At 39.2% G+C, this 22,705-nt stretch overlaps 2 protein-coding genes across 5 annotated transcripts in view; one reads left to right on the forward strand and one right to left on the reverse strand.

The window, feature by feature from the left end:
• Positions 1-7,733, reverse strand: part of KIAA0895 (KIAA0895 ortholog) — a 64,742-nt gene extending 57,009 nt beyond the window's left edge. Inside the window, exons 1-2 of one of the 2 annotated variants that reach the window (XM_019799059.2) lie at positions 7,580-7,733; positions 2,143-2,212 (exon numbers count right to left, since the gene is read on the reverse strand). In XM_019799059.2, coding sequence (XP_019654618.1) covers positions 2,143-2,212; positions 7,580-7,696 — 187 coding nt within the window. In that variant the 5' untranslated portion in view covers positions 7,697-7,733. Of the gene's footprint in view, positions 1-2,142; positions 2,213-7,579 lie in introns of those variants that run through there. The other variant, XM_034670488.1, reaches the window with a different exon arrangement.
• Positions 7,528-22,705, forward strand: part of ANLN (anillin actin binding protein) — a 49,075-nt gene continuing 33,897 nt past the window's right edge. For all 3 annotated transcript variants that reach the window (XM_034670449.1, XM_002918650.4, XM_034670454.1), the window contains exons 1-5: positions 7,528-7,666; positions 14,021-14,177; positions 16,307-16,621; positions 20,591-20,976; positions 22,154-22,382. In XM_034670449.1, the coding sequence (XP_034526340.1) occupies positions 7,649-7,666; positions 14,021-14,177; positions 16,307-16,621; positions 20,591-20,976; positions 22,154-22,382 (1,105 nt within the window). In that variant the 5' untranslated portion in view covers positions 7,528-7,648. The remainder of the gene's footprint in view (positions 7,667-14,020; positions 14,178-16,306; positions 16,622-20,590; positions 20,977-22,153; positions 22,383-22,705) is intronic.

A 22,705-nucleotide genomic window follows, 5' to 3' on the forward strand; every position in this document is an offset into this window, starting at 1 on the left:
GGAGTCCAGTGAGCTGGGGGAAGTGGAAGGAGAAAACATCTCAGAGGTAGGCAGAGGCCAGCGAAAGGAATTTGGACTTAATTTGAAATGCAATCAAAAGCCACTGGTTGATTTTAAACAGGGTAGTGACATAATACGGATTATTTGTTTTTAAAGATTGTACTGACTGTTCTGAGGGCAATGGATAAGAGGGTGAGAATGGAAGTGGGAAAACCAGATAGGAGGCTTATAGTGGGCCAAGCGAGGGTGATAATGGCTTGGAGTGGAATAGGAGCTGAAGAGAGAGAAAGAAGTAGAAGACCCAACACATATTTAGAGGAGTTGATCAGTAGGTTGGGTATGTGGGGAGGAGAGGAAGAAGGACATGCACATGACTCCAGGTTTGTGGCTTGAGCAACTGAGTGAATAGTAGTATTATGTACAGAAATGAAGAAGATGAGGGAAAAACAGGTTGAGTGGGGAATCCTATTTTGGTTATGTTAAGTTTAATATGCCAGTTAGAAGTCCACGTCAAGATTTCAAGTAGGTGGTTGGATATTAGAGTTCAGAGCTCAGGAAAGAGATCATGCTAAAGAAATAAATAAACGTAGGAAACATCACTATAAGGACAGTATTTTAAGTCAATGGGACCGATGAAATCAACCAGGGAGTATGTGTAGGTAGGTAGGAGAGCTCAGGGTAGAATTTAGAGTTCTTAGTCATTTAATTGTGGAACAGAGGAAGAGCAGCCAACAAAGTTCTTTTCTCAAATACACATACATACACACACACACACACACACACACACACAGAGTGATATATACATAACTATACAACTATATATATGTATATGTGTATATACATATGTTTTTTTCTGAACTGTTTAAGATTAGCTGGTAGACATGATGCCCTTTTACCCCTAAATACTTTAGATTATGCACATATATATGTAAATATGTGTATCTGTGTGTATGCGTGTACAGAGAGAGGGAGAGAGAGAGAGAAAGAGAGGTTATGAGAATAAAGTAAATATAGTAAACTGTTAATATATTAAGAATCTGGTTGAAAGGCATCCTGGAATTCTGCTTTTTTCTCTCTATGTGTATACGTATAAAACTTTTGCAACTTTTCTATAAGTCTGAAATCATATCAAAATACAGTGGTGTAAATTGAGTACTAAGGCCATGTGATGGCTGAGCAGAAGAGAGGAGGAGGTCAGTCTCTTTGGAAAGTTTGAGGAGTGGTGAGGTCAGGGTGTAGAAGACTGTAACCTCTGAGTGTTCATCAGCAAACATTTCTCGATGACCTGTTACATGTCAGGCCTGAATGGTGCCGAGGAAGACCAGGATGGTGTCTGACTGAGAGAAGCAAGCTCGTGGGGAGTGAAAGTGGATGTCACAAATGCCAAAATTTGGAAGCATTAATGAGAGAGTAGAAGAACCATGGTCTAAAAGTAGTATGTGAAGAGAAATTTTTAAAGTGTTTGGAAGATAAAGAAGTGCATGACAGACATCAATGGAGTACAATGAATCTTCTTCTGACATCCATTTTAAGATTTGATTTTTGATATTCAATAGAGAGGCTTTGATGTTTAAGAAACATTGGCTTCTGCTACTCTGTAATATTTAAGAACTGCTTTTCTTTAATATGGATCATTAAACATCTAAAAATAGGCTCTGTGAATATAACTTCAGAAAAATCTAGATATGAAAAATAAACCTATCAATATATAATTTATAGTGTGATAAGTACGTAAAAGAATTGTTCCTCCTTATGAAAGGATTTACTGTAGTCCTTTAAATATGAATTCTCTTAATACCCTTACTCACCATTTGAGAAAGTAAAAAGGAGATTAAAGCTGTATAAATTTTGAGACTAGTATGAGTGTAGTTATATTGGGTTTTAAGAATAATACAATATTTTCAGAAAGCACAATTTGTTTTCCCTCACTTTGGAATATGAAACATTTTCATTGATTAAATTAGAAAAGAAAAAAAAATATGATGCTAAGAACCATTAAAATGTGATGCTGGGGACAATTAATAGCAGAGGTCATAACAAATAAAACAGCCCTTTCCAGTAACATGTATACAACATCCTTTGATGGTTCTTATTTCTTCATTATAATAAATGTATAAAAGAAGTGGCCCTTCAGCCAGATACCTGAAGTAGAGAACTTGACTTTAATCCCTCTTGCCACTGCCTTGTGGTTAGACCTTGGCCTTTTCTCTCCCTGTAAAAATAAGAATATTTACATCATTGTATCATTTTGTGAATGAAATGAGAATGAGTGCAAATGTATTTTGAAAAATTAACTGTAAATATATAACATTTGGAGTGTCTTTATTGAGTAAATGCTTGCAAATGCTTGTGTTTTTAGCCCCCCATCAATTTTACCTGTGAAAGATATGATTATTATTTCCTTTGTTGAAAAGGAAGGATCTTAGAAGGAGCAAATACTCATAAGTGCCACCTTTAATCTACATAGCCTTTATTCTATTCTTAAGTTAATGTAATAAACTGTGGTCTTTACCTAAATAACTTGAGAGGTTGAGATTTTCATTCAAAAAACAGGGAAGACAGTTCTGATGACTTTTAGAATATTAATATCATTTAAGCCAAACTGCATAGTCTACTAATAATCATGTGATTATAGCATACATTTCTTTTCAATAGTTAAAAAAGAAATATTTTTTAAAGAAAGCAATTCCAAGAGAAAAGCAGGTTGCCATATTTTAGGCCTATGGATGTAGCTCGAGGGCACATTTACATCATTATTGTGTCTTTGGTGATCCAAGTAAATAAATTAAGTGAAATGTCAAAAATATAAACAGTCTAGGATTTGAAGTCAGGAAGATCTGTTTCAAATTATTAGGTGATGGTCTGATCACTTAGCCTATTTGTATCTCAGTTTCCCTATCTCTAAAATGGGAATAATAGTTATTTTATGCTCATTCATTTGACGAACATCTACTGAACTCATGTCCCCTAAAGGTTCCCAGATTACAGCTATAAATAAGACATGCTCCTGCCATTCCATAGCTTACACTCTAGTAGAAGAGAGAGATAAAAAACATAAATACATAACAAAAAGAATTCCACATAATGATGTCTGGGTGGCTCAGTCAGTTGAGCGTCTTGCGTTGGGCTCAGGTCATGATCCCAGGGTCCGGGGATCAAGTCCCACGTCAGTCTCCTTGCTCAGCGGGGAAGCTGCTTCTCCCTCAGCCTGCCGCTCCCTCTGCTTGTGCTCTCCATCTCTCAGACAAATAAAAAAATAAATGAAATCTTAAGAAAAAAAAAATAATTCCACATAGGTGGTAAATGCAATGAAGAAAATAAATCAGCTTAATAGGATGGAAAGAGACTGGGAGGGGGGCAGGGAGGAAGGGTGTGGCCACCCAATCAGGGAAGTCTTTGAGGAGGTAGAATGTACTACCTCACACTCAATTAATGGGGAGCCAGACGTGGGTAGATCTAGAGGAGGAGCGTCTAAGAGGTGGAAAATTCTTGAAGAAAAAAGGAATTTGGTCTTTTTTTGTCCGGAAAAAAAGCCTATGAGGCTGGAGCCTAGTGAAGAAAAGGGAGAGTACTGTGATATTTGGCCTATATTAGAAAAGGAAAACAGAGTCCACATTATTTAGGGCCTTTGTAGGTATGATAAAGAATTTGGATATTATTGTAATTGCAATGACAGACAGGAACTAGTTCTGAATAAGGAATTGGCACTGCATAATTCACATTTTAAAAAGATCCTTCTCTATAAATAAATTACTAAAACTAATAAGATAGTTGAGTAGGTTTGCAATAATCAGTTATGTTCCTACATACCAGTGATGATTTAAAAACAATTAAAAAGATATCATACGTAAAAGTAGCAACAACAACAAAAATACAAAGGAATAAATCAGTTTAAAGATTTGTAGGGAAGTACATTATAAACATTTTCAGAAAATACTGAAGTAGGCCTAAATTAATGAAGCTCTACCATGTTCACAAATGGAAAGGCTCAATATTACAAAGACGTCAATTCTCTCCAAATTATGTGATAAATTCAGTACAATTCTAATAAAAATCTCAAAAGGGTTTCTTTTTCTCTTTGTGGAGTTTGACAATCTGATCGTAAATTGTAAAAACGAGGAGCCAAATTAGCCAAGTCAATTAGCCAAGCCAATTTAATTTTTAACTTGCCTACCAGATATCAACACTTTTAATTAAGACAGTTTGATATGGGGAGAAGAATAGACAAAGGAAGCAGAACAGAATAAAGAGCTCCAAGATAGACCTACATATACATAAAAAGTTGATATGTTACAAAAGTGGCTTTACAGGTCAGTGGGGAAAGAATGGACAAATAAGTGCTGCTAAGACATTTGGTTATCCAAATAAAAACATCAAACCAGATAATTTAAAGATGAAATGATGAAAACAATACTTTTTAGTAGAAAATATGGGAAAACACCTTTATAACCTCAAAGTAGGGAAGGATTTCTTGAGACATAAAAAGCACAATCTCTAAAGGAAAATATACATATATCTAATTACATTAATATTAAACATTTCTGTACATCCAAAACATCCTAAGGTGAAAAGATAAACCATAAACTAAGAAAAAATAATTTCAAGCTAAAAATACTTATTTTTCCAGAAAACAGTAAACAAACAACAAAAAGCCCATGAATCAATAAGAAAAAAACTAAATAATGGAAAATAGGCAAAGGATATAGAGTTGAAATTCACAGAAAAGGAAAACCGAAAGGCCAATAAACACATGAAATAATGCTCAAGTTCAGGAGTAAGAGAAGTGCACTCAGACAGGAATGGCAAAATCTAAAAAGTATCCATGTGTTAGGGAGGCACGAGCAGTAGCAGGAGTGCTCATATACTGCTGACTGAAGTAAAAATTGTGACAATCATTTTGAAGAGTAAATTTATTGTTAATATCTGGCAGTAATATTGAAGTATATTTATCAAAATAATTCCTAGGTACATTACTGTAGATAAAATTTTGCATGTGTATATAAGGATACATAAAATTATTTATAGCATCATGGAATCTTTGGAATGAAATATTGTTAATGAGCTAAACATCCATTAACAGGATAATGGATACATAAATTGCAAGTATATTCATACAATACAATACAGCCCTGAAAATGGATGAAATGCAGCTATTAGTGACGATGAATCTCATAAAAAGAATATGAAGCAGAAAAATAAATAATTGAAGAAAGATACATAAAGTAAAAAAAGTTCATGTAGATCACAATATATTGTTAGGGATATATATGTAGATGTAATGAAAGTACATAAATTTCATGGGAATGATAAACATTAAAATCAGGATAGTTTTACCCTCAGGGAGCAGAAGGTGAATGGAATTAAGAAGGGACACACAGGAGACTTCAAGAATAAAATTATATATCTCTTTAAGCTAGGTGGTGGGTACATGGTTATGTTTTAGTTACTATTTTTTTTGTAAACTGGAAATATTTGATAACACAAGTTTTAAAAGGAGAAAAGAAATTCCAGTTTATAAACTGAAGAATGAAGTACCAGGGGCCAGGGGGTAAGAATGGAGAAAAGGAGACATGTTAGGTGACGATGGCTGTAGACTTGAGGAAGAGTAGACTTGAGTATCTAGCACAGTTTCTGGCAGCTGGGAGGTGTTTAACATGCTGTAGCTACTGTTTTGGTGGTTGCTTTCATCTTCACCATCCTCATTATCAGGGTAAAGATCAAACATATAAGGGGATTATGAAGGAAGAGAAACCAAATATTTGGATAAGTTATATTGCACTATGTGCTTTATGCATCTCTTTTAGTCTTGACTAGAATCTGGTTATAAAGAACCTAAGGCTCACAGAAGCCAAAGCGGGAAGGCACACAGACTACATGAATTTCTAATTCTTTCTTTTCCAATGTTGGTTACAACACTCTCCTCCCTCCCCTCCAACACGCATACACACGCCTTTCCTGCTTAGCAGTGAAAAAAAAATGCAAACACCTCTTCCTCTTTGGTTCATAAGTAGCATATTTTGAGTTAAATATTAATAATTTGATACACCAAACACTTGAGTAGTGGCTTATTACAAAATACTTCTGGTTCTGTTTCAGTTTTTCATCTGATCCTCCTAACAACTCTGAGGAACGCAGGGCGGATGATTATTCCTGTTTTACAGATGAGTAAACTAAAATCCAGAGAAGCTAAACCAGAAGTTGCTAACTTGGTGAACATGAACTTTATCAAATTCTGTGTCAAATACTTTATGATTAAATGGGCATTTTTCTAGGTACAGGGTCAGCTTTAACTGTGTTTTCAAAAGGTTTTAAAATAGTGGGTTCAATGATTTGCCTAAGGTCACATGGTCCTTGTGGAGCCAAAATTCCAAGCAATTTCCTCTACTCCACACTCAGAATTCTTTGTATTACAACCTATAGCATCAAAATTCAAATTAGAGATGATATTCGTGAAATACTTTTTGTAACGTCTACTGACTGCTAAGATGGAAATGTTATTAAATATACCAAAACATCTTACTTGGGAGAATGGTTTTGGTTTGTTCAGCCGTTAGGCAGTCACTCCCTCATCTACACGGTGCTGCTTTTCAGCTGAACAAGCAAGAACTGTTGTCTTTGCAAGTCCTAGCATAGACTTGCTGAAGAAGAAATGAATCTCATACAGTAATTACATAACGTATTTTACAATTCTGAGTAATCTGTAAAGAACAATCGTGAGACACAGCTTGTTCTCGTGGTGGGAAAGAGACCACGAGCTGAGAATGGGATTTTCATTTCTGCTGGACAAGAGTTCTTTGTCTCAGGGTCTCCCCACTCTCGGCTGTAAAATCATGAAGGTGGATGGCTTCTTCATCCTTCCAGCTCTAACAGCGTTTAAATTTGGATGGGGTTTAAAATAGAAAGGCACCACAGGAGTTTTGAGTATGAACTCTTCACAGTCTGTTAATATTAGCCTTATTTTCCCAAAGAGGAAGGGCTCTAGCGCCCGAGGTGGATCATTAGCCCCAAATATCCGGGGACCCACAGTACAACAACCCCTCATGAAGACCAAGCCCCCAGTCCCCATTAGGGCGACGTAGGGGCGGGCGAAAAGCTACAGAAGTCCACCAGGCCCGTGGGATTTCAAACACAAGGGCTGTTAATTCTATATTAAGGAAAGACGGAAGGCGGGAAAGTCCAAGCACCGCGGGTCCCAAGGGATCAGCTTAAACAGGGTGGCTGTGCGAACGTTGGGGTGGGGCTTCGAGCCCCGAGGCGGCTGGAGTGCCGGGAGCGCCGCACCTCCCGCCGCATTCCGGCCTCTGGAGCTGGGGTGTGACCGAGAGACAGCCGGCTACCGACCGGAACTCCCGCGGCCCCTCAAGGCCACGTGACCGAGAGCCGGGGCGGGCAGAGGCGTGTCCGCTCCGCCCCGCGCGCAGGCGCGCTGTACAGGCGCTGAAATTCAAATTTGAACGGCCGCAGGAGGCCGAATCTGATACAGAAGACTGAGGGGTAGAGGAGAGTAGTTTGGGAGAGTCCTCCCCCCTCCCCCCGGCCTTCTGGTTTTCTCCAAGTGACACACTGAACCGAGACTCACTTCTTTTCTTTTTCTGAATTTGAACCACCGTTTCCGTCGTCTCGCAATTGACACTCGAAGTCCGGGGCGATGGACCCGTTTACTGAGGTGAGAAAACTTGCGGGCGCAGCCTGCCATAGCCGCTGTCAGCCCCTACCCTAACCCTTCCCACCTTCTGTGGACCTCTGGGCCCACCGGGTGGAGGGCGCGTGCGCGCGCGTGCGCAGCGTGTGTGTGCGGGGGGTCCGCCTGGGAGAACTGTAGGGGAGAAGGGGGTGGGGGAGGACGCAGGTGGCTCGGCGGCTGCTGTGGGTCCGAGGCTTACGTATTGCGGTCCTGCAGCTGAAGCTCAGGGACGAAAGTTTTGAGTCTGTCCCAAAGGGCGGTAGCGAAAAGCCTGCTGTCAGCCCCGATTATTGTAACACCCCTCAGTAGTGGAGCCCTGTGTCTTCCGAGGGAGAGGTTGGGGCCTGGTGGAACTGGTCCTGCTGGAAGTGAAAGCGGGGATAAGGTGTAGGGTGGAGTCGGGTCCTTGAATGACTCAGTGCTGTGTGCAGCCACCGCCTGCAAATGGAATGTGATTTGCGGGGTTCATGCGCCCCGCAGAATGCTATGCATTTAAAGGGTGCTGTTACCGAAATGACAGCAAAAGGTTAAAATAAGCCAGTACCTGAAATCATTGCATCCGTTCCTACAACGTCAATAGTTTCTTCAGATTTGATTACTCAGTTAAGGAAGAAGTTTCGTCCCGGGATTGGTACTTGAATGGAAAGGAAACCGTGCTAGCTGAATATATACAAGCAGAGTTAATAGCCAACAATTTAAAAAAGCAGAGTAAAGAAATAGTAAACTTCTTTGTGTTTACGGAGCATAACATTACAGCAATACTTAACTCGTCTTTTGTCCTTTGGAAATTGAATATGCATTAATTACGTCATTGTGTCAAGTATTTCTCTATCCTTGGCCAGTCTTGTTGGGAATGTACATGGACATACTTAGGAGTTTGATGTTGTCAATTGTCCACTCCCTCTTCTTCCAGGACAGTTCCTGTTCCTTTAGGGTGTTGTGCAAGTTTCAAACTGTTATTTCTTGAGTTGTTGCAAAGTGGGCCTAAAAATGTCTCTACACTAGATTTAAAAATTTAAATGCTATGGAGAGTAGAAATATTTCTTTTTTTGGGAGATGTAGTTACAATTGCATAAGTCTAAGATGCTAAAAGTTTCAACAGTTACAGTTTACTTGTATTCAAACATAACAGTATTTATTTTTGTTTCAAATTCTCATTTAGGGGAAAACATTAATTCGTTAACCTTACTTGAGGATTCTGGCAGAAAACCCAGGACACATTTTTGTATTAGCTTTAAAGAATAGGGCTGATCATGCACCATATATTTTTCACATACTTTGAAGTTAAAAAGGATATGTTATGTTACTAAGCTAGGATAGGATTCCTTAAAACAATATTCCTATGTGTCCTGAATATTCTTGTTATTCTCCTAAGTAACTGACAGGAACAATGCATTTTGAAAGTTGGCTGAAAATTGTATTTCATTTTACTTGAAAATGTCGATTCAAAAGCTAGTACAAATCTCATTTGAAAGAAACTTTTATTGGAAAGAAACCTCTCGCTTTACAGTGTGCTCAGAAACATGTATGGTTTACATTATAAAAAGTTAGATCAGTTGCAGTTGGAATAAACAGCTTTGACATCTTTTCCTTAATTGGTAATGAGTGAACTATTTGAATTGGTTCCAATGACTAGGTGCTTAATTATAGCATTCATAACATTTTTGCACTGGGAAGTGAACTGGTACAGTTATTTGTCTTAAAGGACTGAAAATAAAGTGATTTTCTCAACCAGAGTTCCTTGTCAGAACCACAGAAAATTATTTGAAAGACTACTTTGTTAATTTTCCCAAAGGTGATTCATAACCATGCCATCCTACAAGCATACGAGAGATGTGAATCCGTTGCATTAATGTCAGGGCATTAGGACTAATTCTCTTGGTAACTCTGGTTGAGAAAGCTACAACCATTCTAAACTCTCTTTTCCTCAAACAAGGCTGGTGTGCATTGCTTCTCGCTGCTGTCACTGGTGCTGTCTGGCATACTCCTCTCTCCCTCCCCTTTCTGCTTGTCAAACTGATTTAACCTCTATCTTGCACTTTGATTTCTCTTCTTCAGAGGGCAGATCACCTTTCACAATGCTCATCTGGCTTGCAGTTACCTGTTGAATATATTTCCTGCCAGAATGTGAGCTTCATGAATGCAGGCCTATTCTTTCCTATTCAGAGAGATGTTTCCCTAACATCAAGCACATCCAAAAACATTCTGCTGAAATAATAAAGAAAAGAGCCATTCAGTGCAAATTATTTTACAAACAAATAATTATATACAGCAGTAACTGTTAGAACATTTTAGCCATGTTCTTTCCTTTATTGTAGAAAATTTCAAATTCTCAAGTATAATAACTCTTCATGGACTCATCACCCAGCAACACATGGCCATATTGTGTCACTGTATTCCCCTCCAAACCCTTCCACTGAGTAATTTGGAAGCAAATTGTAGAGATCATATAATTTCAAACATAAATAACTTCAGTATTTATCATTAAACACTAAGCACTTGAAAAAAATCTTAGTGCTGTTATCACACCTAAAAATTTAACGCAATTCCTTAATATCATCAAATATTCTGTCAATGTTCAGATTTCCTGAAATGTCTCATGGATTCACAATTTGTTTGAGTAAGGATCTAGACAAGGTCCACAGGGCAGTGTCTTTCTATATTCTTCCTTGACCAACCAGAAATAAAGAAGCCATCTTGATTCATGGACAAACAAGCAAGTTAAGGCAGATGTTTATCATTATGATCAGCTGGTAACATTTAAAATGTTATGTTGATATGAAGTTAGTTCTCTTGACAATAAGTTTTTATTTATTTATTTTTAAAGATTTTATTTATTTGACAGACACAGTGAGAGAGGGAACACAAGCAGGGGCAGAGGGAGAGGGAGAAGCAGGCTTCCAGCCAAGCAGGGAGCCTGATGCGGGGCTCGATCCCAGGACCCTGGGGATCATGACCTGAGCCAAAGGCCCACACTTAAACGACTGAGCCACCCGGGCGCCCCGACAATAAGTTTTTAAAAAGAGCAATTGGATTTAGTCAAAAGACAGTTTGGGTGTGGAGCCCAATGCGGGGTTTGAACTCATGACCTTGAACTGAGATCAAGAGTCCAACGCTTAACCGACTGAGCCATTTAAAAGACAGTTTATAGCAAAGTGATTAAGAGCCCAAACTCTGCAACCTGATTTTTGAATCCTACCTTGCCATTTCTTTTTTTTTTTTTTTTTTACATCTTTTTTAAGATTTTATTTATTTGAGACAGGGAGAGTCTGAGACTGAGACTGCCATAGAGAACCCCAGAGCTAGGTGTGTGAAGTCAGAGCTTTCTGTGTGGGATCTTTAAAGGAGAAAAGCCACAATTAAAATATTCTGTAAAGCATCTTCTCTTGTGCAATAAATAAACTGCTGTTATTGTTTTGAATGGAATTTCTCTTATTTTTGAGAATTAAGTGAAAATCTCTGTATTGACTTGGGAAAGAATGCTCCTAGATATTATTGAAAATAATAAGTTAATTTATATTGAGTGTACTCTGCTTAAGAAAGTAGGGAAATCAGTAATACCTCCTAGAAAGATTTCTGTCAGAAATGATTTCAGGTGTGTATGTGGCAGAAATTGCTTAAGGACTAAAGCTTCAGCTATTTTAGATTCATCCATGTGGAATGTCTTATTTCCCGGTTATGTTAGTTATTGTAGTTTTTTTTCTTTATGCTTCTATTATTTAAAGAAGGAGGTGTGATAGTTGAAGGAATGTACCTTATAAATAAGGAACCCTTGAATTCCTGATGCATTATTATAGAGACTTAGGTTAATTGAACTTTATGTTCCTTAGATATATAATTTCTTTTTTTTTTAAAGATTTTATTTATTTATGTGACAGACAGCCAGCGAGAGAGGGAACACAGCAGGGGGAGTGGGAGAGGAAGAAGCAGGCTCATAGCGGAGGAGCCTGACGTGGGACTCGATCCCGGAATAGCGGGATCACGCCCTGAGTCAAAGGCAGACGCTTAACGACTGCGCTACCCAGGCGCCCCAGATATATAATTTCTTGTAAATTAATCTTTAGTCCTTATTTTATAGATTAGGGAACTTTTGCTTATCTATTTCAGTTTTTTAAAAATTTTGAAATCTTTGAATCTAATGTAGACAATAGAGTACTTGTGTATGTTTGAATGGCAAAGCCACATTCTTTTGTAACTGACCTCTTGCTCATGGTAACTGAAGATATACTGACTCACAAGTATTCTAACTGACCAGAATGGAATGTGGGCATGTCCATGAATGAATAAAATTAGGCTAGTTTTTGTATCTGGTAAGTGATATATTTTATCATGGGGAAATTATCATATACATATGAATTTATGTAACAATATCACTCTTGAGTTTGTTGAAGACTTTTATTTAAAGGGTGAAGTGAAGGTCTTGTGTTTCAGGAGGCATTTGGTTCATAAATTAACTCTTTCAGTGACATGGCAGTTAGATTTAGCCTCACTTCTTTTAGTGAGGAAATTACTCCTAAGAAAAGTAGAGAGTTATACCTTCCAAATTTAGCTCATGTTTCTTTTGCATACTCAGAGGAATTTTAAAGAGTATTCCACTTTAATTAAGGAAATTAAAAAGGTCAAATGGGAGTATAATTCCTTAGTCTTCACTAACACTGTATCTGTGTGTGCAGGCCATATAAACTCCAGCCAATAATTTGCATGCCTCCTTTAGCTGGGTACTTTTGAAAGAAAAAGAATTGTTTTACAGGCTCTTGTGTTTGTCCTACCATACTGATTCGAATAGAAGCATTAGTTGATTCAGGGGAAGAATAGAGTAATCATGAGTTTATGGAATGGTTAAGATATCACATTAAATTACTTTTTTATATATTGATATTGAGTTAAATAAAATGGGATTTTTTGTTAGTGTTTGTTGTTAGTTTAGGAAATGTCATGTTTTTAGGACTGAATATGTCTCTTATCTCTTGCTGTTTACCATTATACCAAATCTTAGTGGCTGTATTAGTTTTGTTGCTATAACAAATTACCACACTTTTAGTGGTTTAAAATCACATATATTTATAATTACCTTCTGAAGATCATAAGGCTGATGGATTTTACTGGGTTGAGATCAAGGTGTTGGCAGGATTGTGTTCCTTCTGAAGGCTCTAGAGGAGAATCTGTTTCCTTGCCCTTCCTAGCTTCTGGAGGCCATCTGCATTTTTTGGCATGTGGCCCCTTCCTCTGTCTTCAGAGCCACCAATCCCATCACTCCAAGCTTTGCTTCTGTGGTCACATCTCTCTGACCTTCCTGTCTCTTTTGTCTCATAAAGACAATTGCGATTACATTGGGCCCACCCAGATAATCCAGGATAATCTTTCCATCTCAAGACTCTTAATCACATCAACAAAGTCCCTTTTGCAGAGCAAAGTAACATTCACAGGTTAATGGGATTAGGAAATGAACATTTTCGGGAGACCATTATTCTTGTCACCAAAGTGCTTAAAGCAACCACCATGTTATTTCTCACGATTCAGTGGCTCTGCAATTTGTGTTCAGCTCAGCGAGGCTGTGTTTCCAGTGGTGTCCCCTGGGGTCATGCCGGAGTCTACTGGGATCTGGCAAATTATCAGGGACTAGATGGTCACAAGTCTGGTGGTGGATGCTATCTCTCAGCGGGGCCAGGTGTCTCTAGCATGTTTGACCTGGGCTTCTCCACCTGGTGGCAGTGTTCCAAGAGAATGAGCAGAGAAACTGCAAGGCCTCGGAAGCCCCAGGTTGGAAGGCTCCCAGTATCACTTCTGCCTCATTCTGTGGGTTACGGTAAATCATAAGGCCAGCCCAATGCGAGGGTGTGGAAATAGATTCTACCTTTGGATGCAAGCAGAAAAAACTTCTGGCCATTTTAAATCTCATATAACCAAACCAACTTTACACATTTTATTCATTTTACATCTGTAATGATTTTGACATTGGGGTGCTTATTTGGTGAATTTTAACCTAAATTACATAGGATTTCACTTTGGAAATGTATTTAATGTTATCCTATATGGCAGCTGGTGATTTTAGAAGGTACCTCAAGTTCTGTGAAGTTTTGACTGAACTTGTGTGTTTGTTTTTTTTTTTAAAGATTTTATTTATTTATTTGACAGAGAGAGAGACAGCCAGCGAGAGAGGGAACACAAGCAGGGGGAGTGGGAGAGGAAGAAGCAGGCTCATAGTGGAGGAGCCTGATGTGGGGCTCAATCCCATAACTCTGGGATCACGCCCTGAGCCGAAGGCAGATGCTTGACCACTGTGCCACCCAGGTGCCCCTGAACTTGTATTTTAACACTGCTGTATTACATGTACAGAAACTGCTTGAACGAACCCGTGCCAGGCGAGAGAACCTCCAGAGAAAGATGGCTGAGAGGCCCACGGCAGCCGCAAGGTCTGTGACTCACGCCAAGAGAGCCAGAGAGCCACTTTCAGAAGCAAGTAACCAACAGCAACCCCTACCTGGTAGTGAAGGTAAAAGACTTTGTGGGGGAAAAATAAAATCTGCATCTTTTAAAGGAGATAAGCCCCAAACATTTTATTGTGTGTGTAGAAAAACTCAGGTTTTTGGGAGACAAATGTAATAGTGGCCTCTGGGGGAAAGATGAGCCTTCTGTTCTAGTTCAGGCCGATTATATTAGGCCTTGATCTACCAGACCAGACCAGAGTATCCGATAAATAACTTCAAATTAATCGGTCGAACTTCATTTTCCTCAACCCAGAGTTATCCTTAAAACCCCCAAAGGGAGAAAAGTAAAGGAGCAGAGGGACCCATACACGGTGGTGGTGTGGAGTTTACCCCAACAGTGCCGAACAGCTGACCACCAAGTTTTCAGCTGGTCTCTGGCATGAGCAGGGTAATGAAAGGCAGACCTGCTTGCAGATCTTGAAGTTTAATGAGCCTCTTCATCCTGTCTGTTGAACCAGCTCTCTAGAGCTAGGCTCAAAGTACAGGCGGTTAATCTAACAACTGGTGAGTTGGACAAAAATAAATAAATATACACAAACAAACCTAAACGCACCTGGAAACTTATCTTATTCTGCCCTAAATCCTGGCATCCCCCGCCTGCATCAGTAAGTTAGCCACCTTGGTCTTTTCCTAGAGTGTGGAATCATCTGGAGATAATAATTTTCCTTAGCATAAATTTAAAAAGGCATATAGAAAGAGAGCATCGCAGAAGGCAAAATCAGTATTACAAAAGTGATGAGGGCACGGGCTGGCTCACAGTGATTTTGTAAGCTAACCATAGGATGGGGATGGGAACTTATTTTCATATATTTACACATTTTGAAGAGAGGAAATACCATATATATCACATATATGGTATATATATTGTACACATACGTAGAACATATATTACATATACATATATGTGGTATATGTATTCCACATATGTGGTATCTATATCGGACATACATGGTATATATGGTATTCGGTCAGGAAAAGAGAGGCCTAGCTCCACTTCAGGATCTTTTTCTGTTTTCGTTGTGACACAAACTTACACAATGAAATGTTGAGTACTCTGTACTTTAGTGGTTGGAACTATGTTTTGATGCTTCAATGGAAATATTTCCTGTTTTATATGAGAACTATAAACTTAATTCTGTATTCCCAGGTGGTGATACATGTTAAAATAGGAACACTTTCAAAAAATAATTAGATGAGTTAATAAAAAATAGAAACATAAGTGAGTTACAGAAGATGAGAAAGTTTCATGATGTCTGTTTGATTAAATTGATGTCTATGAGGGCAATCATGGCTCGCACGTAACAACTTCGGGTACTGCCAGAACAAGAACACTGGGTCAGACAGCCAGGGAAACTGGCCTCATATGCAGTTTACATTCCTATATCCTAAAATGTTAATTTCCCAGGAGATATATTAAAAGTCATTCTTGGGTAGCAATAATATGCCTTATGTTTGGGTAGCTCCTTTTTATTTTAGGACTTTTAAATTTATTTTATAAGTGTCCGTGGCAGCTTAAAATGTGAAATGTTATGAAAATATAAAAACAGTTGTGCCAATGGTTTTGCCTGGTATTAACCAGATAAATCAGTTGCTTTTTTGGTTCCCTGCCTTTCCTATACCTTGAGCCAGGTTCTCTTCTAACCTTGCTTATTATTGTTCACAAAAAAAATGTTTTAAAAACAGAAAGCCTGTTTCTACCCTTAGCTTTGTCGTTTTAGGCAGGTAACGTAATTGCTCTGGGCTTGGTTTTCCTTATCTAAAAATGAGGTGATTGGACTGTGTAACCTTTAAAATCACTCCAAACATTTGTTTTTTCTATGCATATGCTTTTTATTTCCTAGTGTCTTAAGACTACATAAAGTATTAGGCCAATATCTTGAGAATATTATTTGAATATCTTTTCATTCGGGTGTTTTAAACCATAAATTACATGTCTGCTTAAAAAGAAATCTCTCATATCAGATTTCTAACCTACTGAAAGTAGAATTTTATATATTTCTTGTTGTAAGAAAATCATTTAAAGAGACTAGAGAAGCATCATGTTTTAATTTGTTAAGTACCTGCTGCTAGTTTTCAGGGTATGAGATAATACGGAATTTTGAATTTTTGGGGCGGTTGTCTTTTTTCAATCTAGAGAAGTCTTGTACAAAACCATCACCATCCAAAAAACGCTGTTCTGACGCCACCGAAGTAGAAGCTTCTAACTTGGAAAATGAAAAACCGGTTGAGGCAGCTTCCGCCAAACCCTGTCCTCCAAGTCCTCCACCTCCTCAGGCACAGCCCCCAGCCCCTGCTCCCGCCAGCGACGCTGAGGCTGTCCCGGCACCCGTGCCAGGCGCGAGGAGAGGGCTCAACTCAAGACTGGAAGCAGCCGAGGGCTCCTCAGTGAAAACGCGGATGCGAAAGCTGGCAGAGCAGCGGCGCCGTTGGGATAATAATGATCTGACAGGTATGAATGATATGGATGGCGTGGTCCTTCAGCTCTGTTTAAGTCAGATGCAGCTGGGTAGGTTGACGATTTGACATGTTGGTTAACACACGAAAGACCAATGCTCCTGTTTAATCCATCTCCTCAGTGCCCATCGCTTACCAACAGCTTGTATATCAGGAGTATATTTATCAGTTGGTTGTGTTCTCATTGAAGCAGATGCAGCTGAGTAGATGCTAAGACCTGGTTCTTGACCAGTTCACAAAAGCTTGGTCTCATAATGGAATTATATTTGCAGTAAAAAACAATCGAGAACAAACCATACCCTCAGCATTATTAGCACTGCAGAACTTCAGCTCTATATTTTTAAGAAATCCTATTTCGTGGATTAACTGATTAAATAAATTTGAGGGGCTAAGGTACGCAACGCTGTTTTGTAGAGGGGAGAGAAAAGGTAAACACTTATCAGCACCTACAACGCATGCTACGCTCAGGTGCTGGGAACCATTGAAGCGACCTGATCCTTGCCTCCCATGGGCTCATACTCAGATGAGAGTCTAAGAGCAAATCAGTAGTCGTGCAGCAGGGTTATGCGTTCTGTGAACAATTTTGTCTCCTATCTTGTTACAAAAAAAGCCTTGAGATGACTTAAAAAAACAACTGTATTACAAAACAAGAAAAATAAGGAAATTCTAGGGTGAAGAGAAGACAGAACAAAGAAGGGAAAGGCAAAATACAGGCTTTAAGGTCCACCTCACTTGCCAGAGTTAAGAACTTGCTGGCAGCCAAGGCAAGGAGGTGAAACACCATCACTTGTATGACTACTGTTTATAAGATTAAAGCAGAACCATGGCTGGAACTAGGACCCAAGAGAACTTTCCTCCCTGGCTCCTCAAGGATGACTTTCTAGAAGGTAGTTAATGTGTAAGGTTACTCAGGATGGGCAGGTGGCCTGGCTCCAGGCTCAGTTCCGTGAACACAGTTCCAGAGAGAGCCAGGAGACTACAGGTGGATAGCTCAGTGGCAGCTGGGCCTCACCCAAGGAAGTGGTCCTCAAGCTTTGGCTTTCAGCCTGGCTCCTGTGTAACAGAAACATTTGGACCATTGGACTGGAATCTCAGAAGTGTGGTGGAGCCCTGGGGTGTGCTTTTGTCTTTTTTTTTTTTTTTTTTTTTAAATCTCTGAATGTTACTCTGATGCACAGCCAGAATGGAGACCAAGTGATCTGAAGAAATGGATGGACTACATAGGTTTTAGGCAGTCTTTCATAAATGTCAGTCTTTGGCCTGAAATTTTGATAAGTATTGGACAGCAGAGCGTTTAAAATTAACTGTGTAAAGTGCTAGGCATTCTAAATATTTTTTGTCCTAATATAGTATAGCATTTAATTCTTATAAAAATCTCATAACCTACATACCACTTTTTTGTTCATGTTATAGAAGAGGAAACTGGGTTCCAAGAGGCTAAGACACCTGACCAGAATCAGCAGCTAAAATTCCAACCTCCATTGTTTGACTCTAGGGCTCAACTCTTGCCTGCTGTGACCAGCCTGATGTTCTCGGGCACGGAGTGGGTGCAGATACTCCGTGTGGTCTATTATAGCTAGTGATTTTAGTAGTGAGGGCTAACCGTGCTCCTTTATGATGCCTCAGGAGGCTAATTGGTAAATGTGTCTAAACACAAGGAGGTCTCATTTCTGTTTGGTAGGAAATTTCTATGGGAAGTAGAAAGAGGGTTGTGATTTAATGCATGGTCAGAAGAACAGCCAAGGCCATAAACATTCTAGGACAGAAAGCACTGCAGCAACGATTTTGAACATTTTGAAAGCAAATGTTAACAAATGCCTATCTCAGCCTTGAAAATCAATCTCATTAAGGCATCACAGCCTAATTTTAAGTACTGAAACTTGAAAATAGAGTGGTTGTGGTGAATGATGTAGTGGATGCTCTCTGGGACTGTGGGTATAAGCCAGTTAAATGAGGGATTGTACTAGAATATAACTGAAGCTTCTATTTATTTATTTATTTATTTGAGAGAGAGAGAGAGCATGAGCTGAGGGAGAGGCAGATGGAGAAGAAGAGGCAGACTCCCCGCTAAGCAGGGAGCCCGATGTGGGCTTGATCCCATGACCCCAGGACTGCGACCTGAGCCGAAGGCAGACATTTAACCAACTGAGCCACCCAGGCGCCTCTGAAGCTTCTTTTCTGATAGAGCATAGATAGAAGAGCTAGAGGTCTGTTAAGCCCATTCCTAAAACATGATAGTAAAACTGTCATCTGCTTAGAAGACAGGACTTATTCTCAGGAACATCAGAGAAGTATGCAAAAGGCTATTGCAGGGACGGTGGTAGTCAGGGAAGCTTTTCTAGAGGAGGCAGAGGCGATCAACCTGGACATTGGCTTCAGACAGTGGAGGAGGTATCCCTGGCAGAAGTAACAATGCATAAAAAGCACAGAGGTACTGTAAACATACAGACATAAAGAGTAGGTATTTTCTGGTAGAAAAGCAAGAGATAAGGTTGAAGAAGGCAGCAGGGTCCAGAGCACATGGAATTTAACCAGGAGGTGACGGGGAGGTACTGGGAGAGTTTAAGTAGACAAATGTTGTCTGCATCGGAATTGAGAAGGGATTGAACAGGGCAGAGACTCGAGCAGGAGCAGGAAGACCAGTTAGAAGGTTAATGTTATAATCCAGGCGCGGAATGATGACGGCCCGCGAAAGTGAAGAGGAGAGGTGGCATCTGTAAGATTTAGGAGGGAGGATCTCTGAGGTTGTCTGGGTGGTGGAGGAGGAGAAGGGAGAAGGAGAAAGAGGCCATGACAAGGAGGAACATGTTTGGGGCAGTTTCAGCGTCACATATGTTGCTCGGGATGCCTGGGGAATAGCCGAATGGAGGTGGTTGGTAGGTAGAAGGAGACCACGGAGGATATGGCCCATGGGCAGAACACGTAGAGGATGATGTCACCGATGGAAGCACAAGGCCTGCAGAGTGTGTACTGGCATCTAGTGACAGCAGCAAAGCAACTCCAAGGCAGCGGTGTAGGCAGAGGCGGGTTCAAGCGAGTTGAGTGGTGAGAGGATGTTGTGCGGGGCAACGGGGACGGTAGCTAAAAAAGGAGTGTATGTTGATGAGAGGGTGTTTATTTTTAGCTCCAAGATGAGACAGAGCTAGAGACAGATGAGCGTAGTTTTGTGCAGAGAAAAAAAGAGGTTTTGGAGGGGTAGAATTGAGAATTCGGGGAGAAGTATAAGGTTTAGACAGTAGGAGGGGTACCTCTTCCATTGACTCAATTTGTGGAGTAGAAAGTGCTGGGAGTTTTGGTTTCCCTGTGTGTGCTTTATGCACACAGGCCTTCATAAGTGAATAGATAGATCTATTTGAGATCTATCTCCCCATGAAGTAACTGTGGGAAAACATTTTAGTCCAACCCTGTGCTATCCATAGGGTAGACACTAGCCATATGTAGCTTTTGAGATTTAAATTAATTGAAATAAAGTGAAATGTTTCTTAGTTGCCCTAGCCGCATTTCGAGTGCTCACGAATGACATGTGGCTAGTGGTTCTGTCCTGGATGGATATAGAACATGTCCATCGTTGCAGAAAGTTCTGTTGTACAGCACTGGTCTCATCCATTTTAAAACAAAACGTGCCTGTGGACTATGTAATCTTAAATTGTGCCATCTTATAACATCATGAATTAATTCTAAAATTATAACCTAAGCGTATGGTACCTTCAAGCATTCATAATCCATTAAAAATTGGAAAAAAATAGGTCTAAGAAGTTTGTGTGTGTGGGTTTTTTTAAATTTAGACTGTCATCTGATTTAAAAGGATTGTCAAATTTAAGCAGTGTGATAGTTTCATGCATTTGAGAGCTTTTTGTTAGTTCTTAAACCTACTAACTAACAGTTCTGAGTGGAGTGATCTTGTTATTACCCATATGCATAACTCTTGAACATGGGTTTTAACTCTTCCTGAAAACATTTCCAGATGATACCCCCGAAAGCTCACTCATCGCACCGATGCCATCAGAGGAAAGGGCTGCCTCCCCTCCCAAACCAGCCCCCTCGGACGCCTCGGCAACTCCAGTTGGTAGAAGGGGCCGTCTAGCCAACCTTGCTGCAACTATTTGCTCGTGGGAAGATGATGTAAATTACTCATCTGCAAAGCAGAACAGTGCACAAGAACAGCCTGGTACCACTTGTTTATCCAAATTTTCCTCTGCAAGTGGAGCATCTGCTAGGATCAATAGCAGCAGTGTTCAGCAGGAAGCTACATGCTGTTCCCAAAGGAATGGCGAGGCCTCTTTGAGTAAAGCTCCATCCTCGAGTGCTGTGGGTGTATCTTTGAATAATGCTGCAATTTCCAGTTCTGTGGTAAGCAATGCAATATTGGTCTTCGGAAATTTTTTTCCTTATGAGTAATAATGTATATGGATGTGTAGTATTTTAGAACGTATATGTAGTGTGTTTGTTTGTGTTTTTAGAAACTGGTGTCATAGAAAGTAAAAACCATAAATTTGGTAGCCTATCCCAAGATAAATTAGTAGTTGACAAGTAAATTACACTAATTTCATACAACTCCAAGGTGTATAATCATGGAATGAGGGAGCCTCTTCTTAGTCATCAGGGAGAGCAGTGAACATTACCTTCTCTGTAGAATGCTTTATGTATGTGTATGTAATATAAGATATGGAATTTCTCTGAAAACACGTATAATAAACTAGTAGCTAAAGTTACCTTCAAAAGGCTAATTGCTGAACAGGATCGTTAAGGGTGGTTATGATAATTTTACCATATATCCTTTTGAAATGTTTGAAAGTCTTATCTTGCATATGAATTACTTCTTCAGCTTTTAAAAACAACCTTAAAAAAAAAAAAGGAAAGTATTATGTTTCTGAGCCTCGTTTTTAAATATAGAGCCAGGTTTTGGCATTAATAGACCTGCATTCAATCCTAGCCCTGCCACAAAATTAAAAGTGTGGCTTTGGACAAGTTAATCTTGCAAAACCTTATTTTCCCATCTGTAAAATGGGGAAAGAGGGGTTATTGGGAGGATTAAATGAGAAAATGTGCATAAAACCTTTAGTAAAATGCTTGGCACATAGCACTTAAAAATATGTTATGGTTAGCCATCAAGTACATGATATGATAATTTCGTTAAATTAATATTATTAATAATAATAATATTGACTTAATTAAAAGACAAAAATATGCACTGTGGTCTCATACAGTTAAAATTTATAAAGGTGCTTGTGAGATAATCTGAAAGAAATTGTTATTTAAAATAGGGAGTGGCCCTACCCCTTATATGAAATTACTCCTCAGTGTATTATACGTGCTAAACTACATATGAAAAATTTGAATAATAGCATTTTCTAAGTTGACTTTTTATCAAACTTTCCAAATTGGTTTGACCTATTAGAGAGAAAGAATTTTTTTTTCATAAGTTTACATAAAGGCTACTAAGCAAATAGAATTAGACTCGTTCTGTTATGACTACCTTTAGATAGCGTGCATATTGTTATTTACCCTAAGTGTTATCGTGTTTCAGAAAGCTGCTTCTTCCCCAGTGAAATCTTCTACTATATCCATTACTGATGCTAAAAATTGTGAGGGACAAAATCCTGAGCTACTTCAGAAAACTCCTGTAGATCCCCTGAAAACAGAGGTATCGAAACCAATTGAGAAGTCAACTGTGTCCCAGACAGTTCGGCCCAAAGAAGAATTAAATAGAGAAGTTTGTCGGCAGTCTCAATCTAAAGACAAATCTGCAACATCAGGTTATGTATCTTTTAAAAAATCTAGTTAGTGCTGACTATTTTCAGGGTGTCTGTCCTCAGCATTTTAAATACCAGTTGTGAATTGTACGGTGTTGGTTTGCCATGGCAAGTGCCTGAATGTAGGACATGGGACTTCTTCAAATTCAGCTTTAATTTATTGAATGAATATTCCTTAGTGGAGACTTGCCCATTTACTGGTCAAAGTATGTAACTTGTTGCATTTTAACAGTTTAAACGTGGGTTTTTTCTAGAATGACCATGGTAGATACTTTCTTCTATACTTTTTGATGGAGACAAAGCATATACAACTGGAAATCACATTT

Source organism: Ailuropoda melanoleuca, chromosome 1 (genome assembly GCF_002007445.2).
Source record: "Ailuropoda melanoleuca isolate Jingjing chromosome 1, ASM200744v2, whole genome shotgun sequence".
NCBI classification, from domain to species: domain Eukaryota; kingdom Metazoa; phylum Chordata; class Mammalia; order Carnivora; family Ursidae; genus Ailuropoda; species Ailuropoda melanoleuca.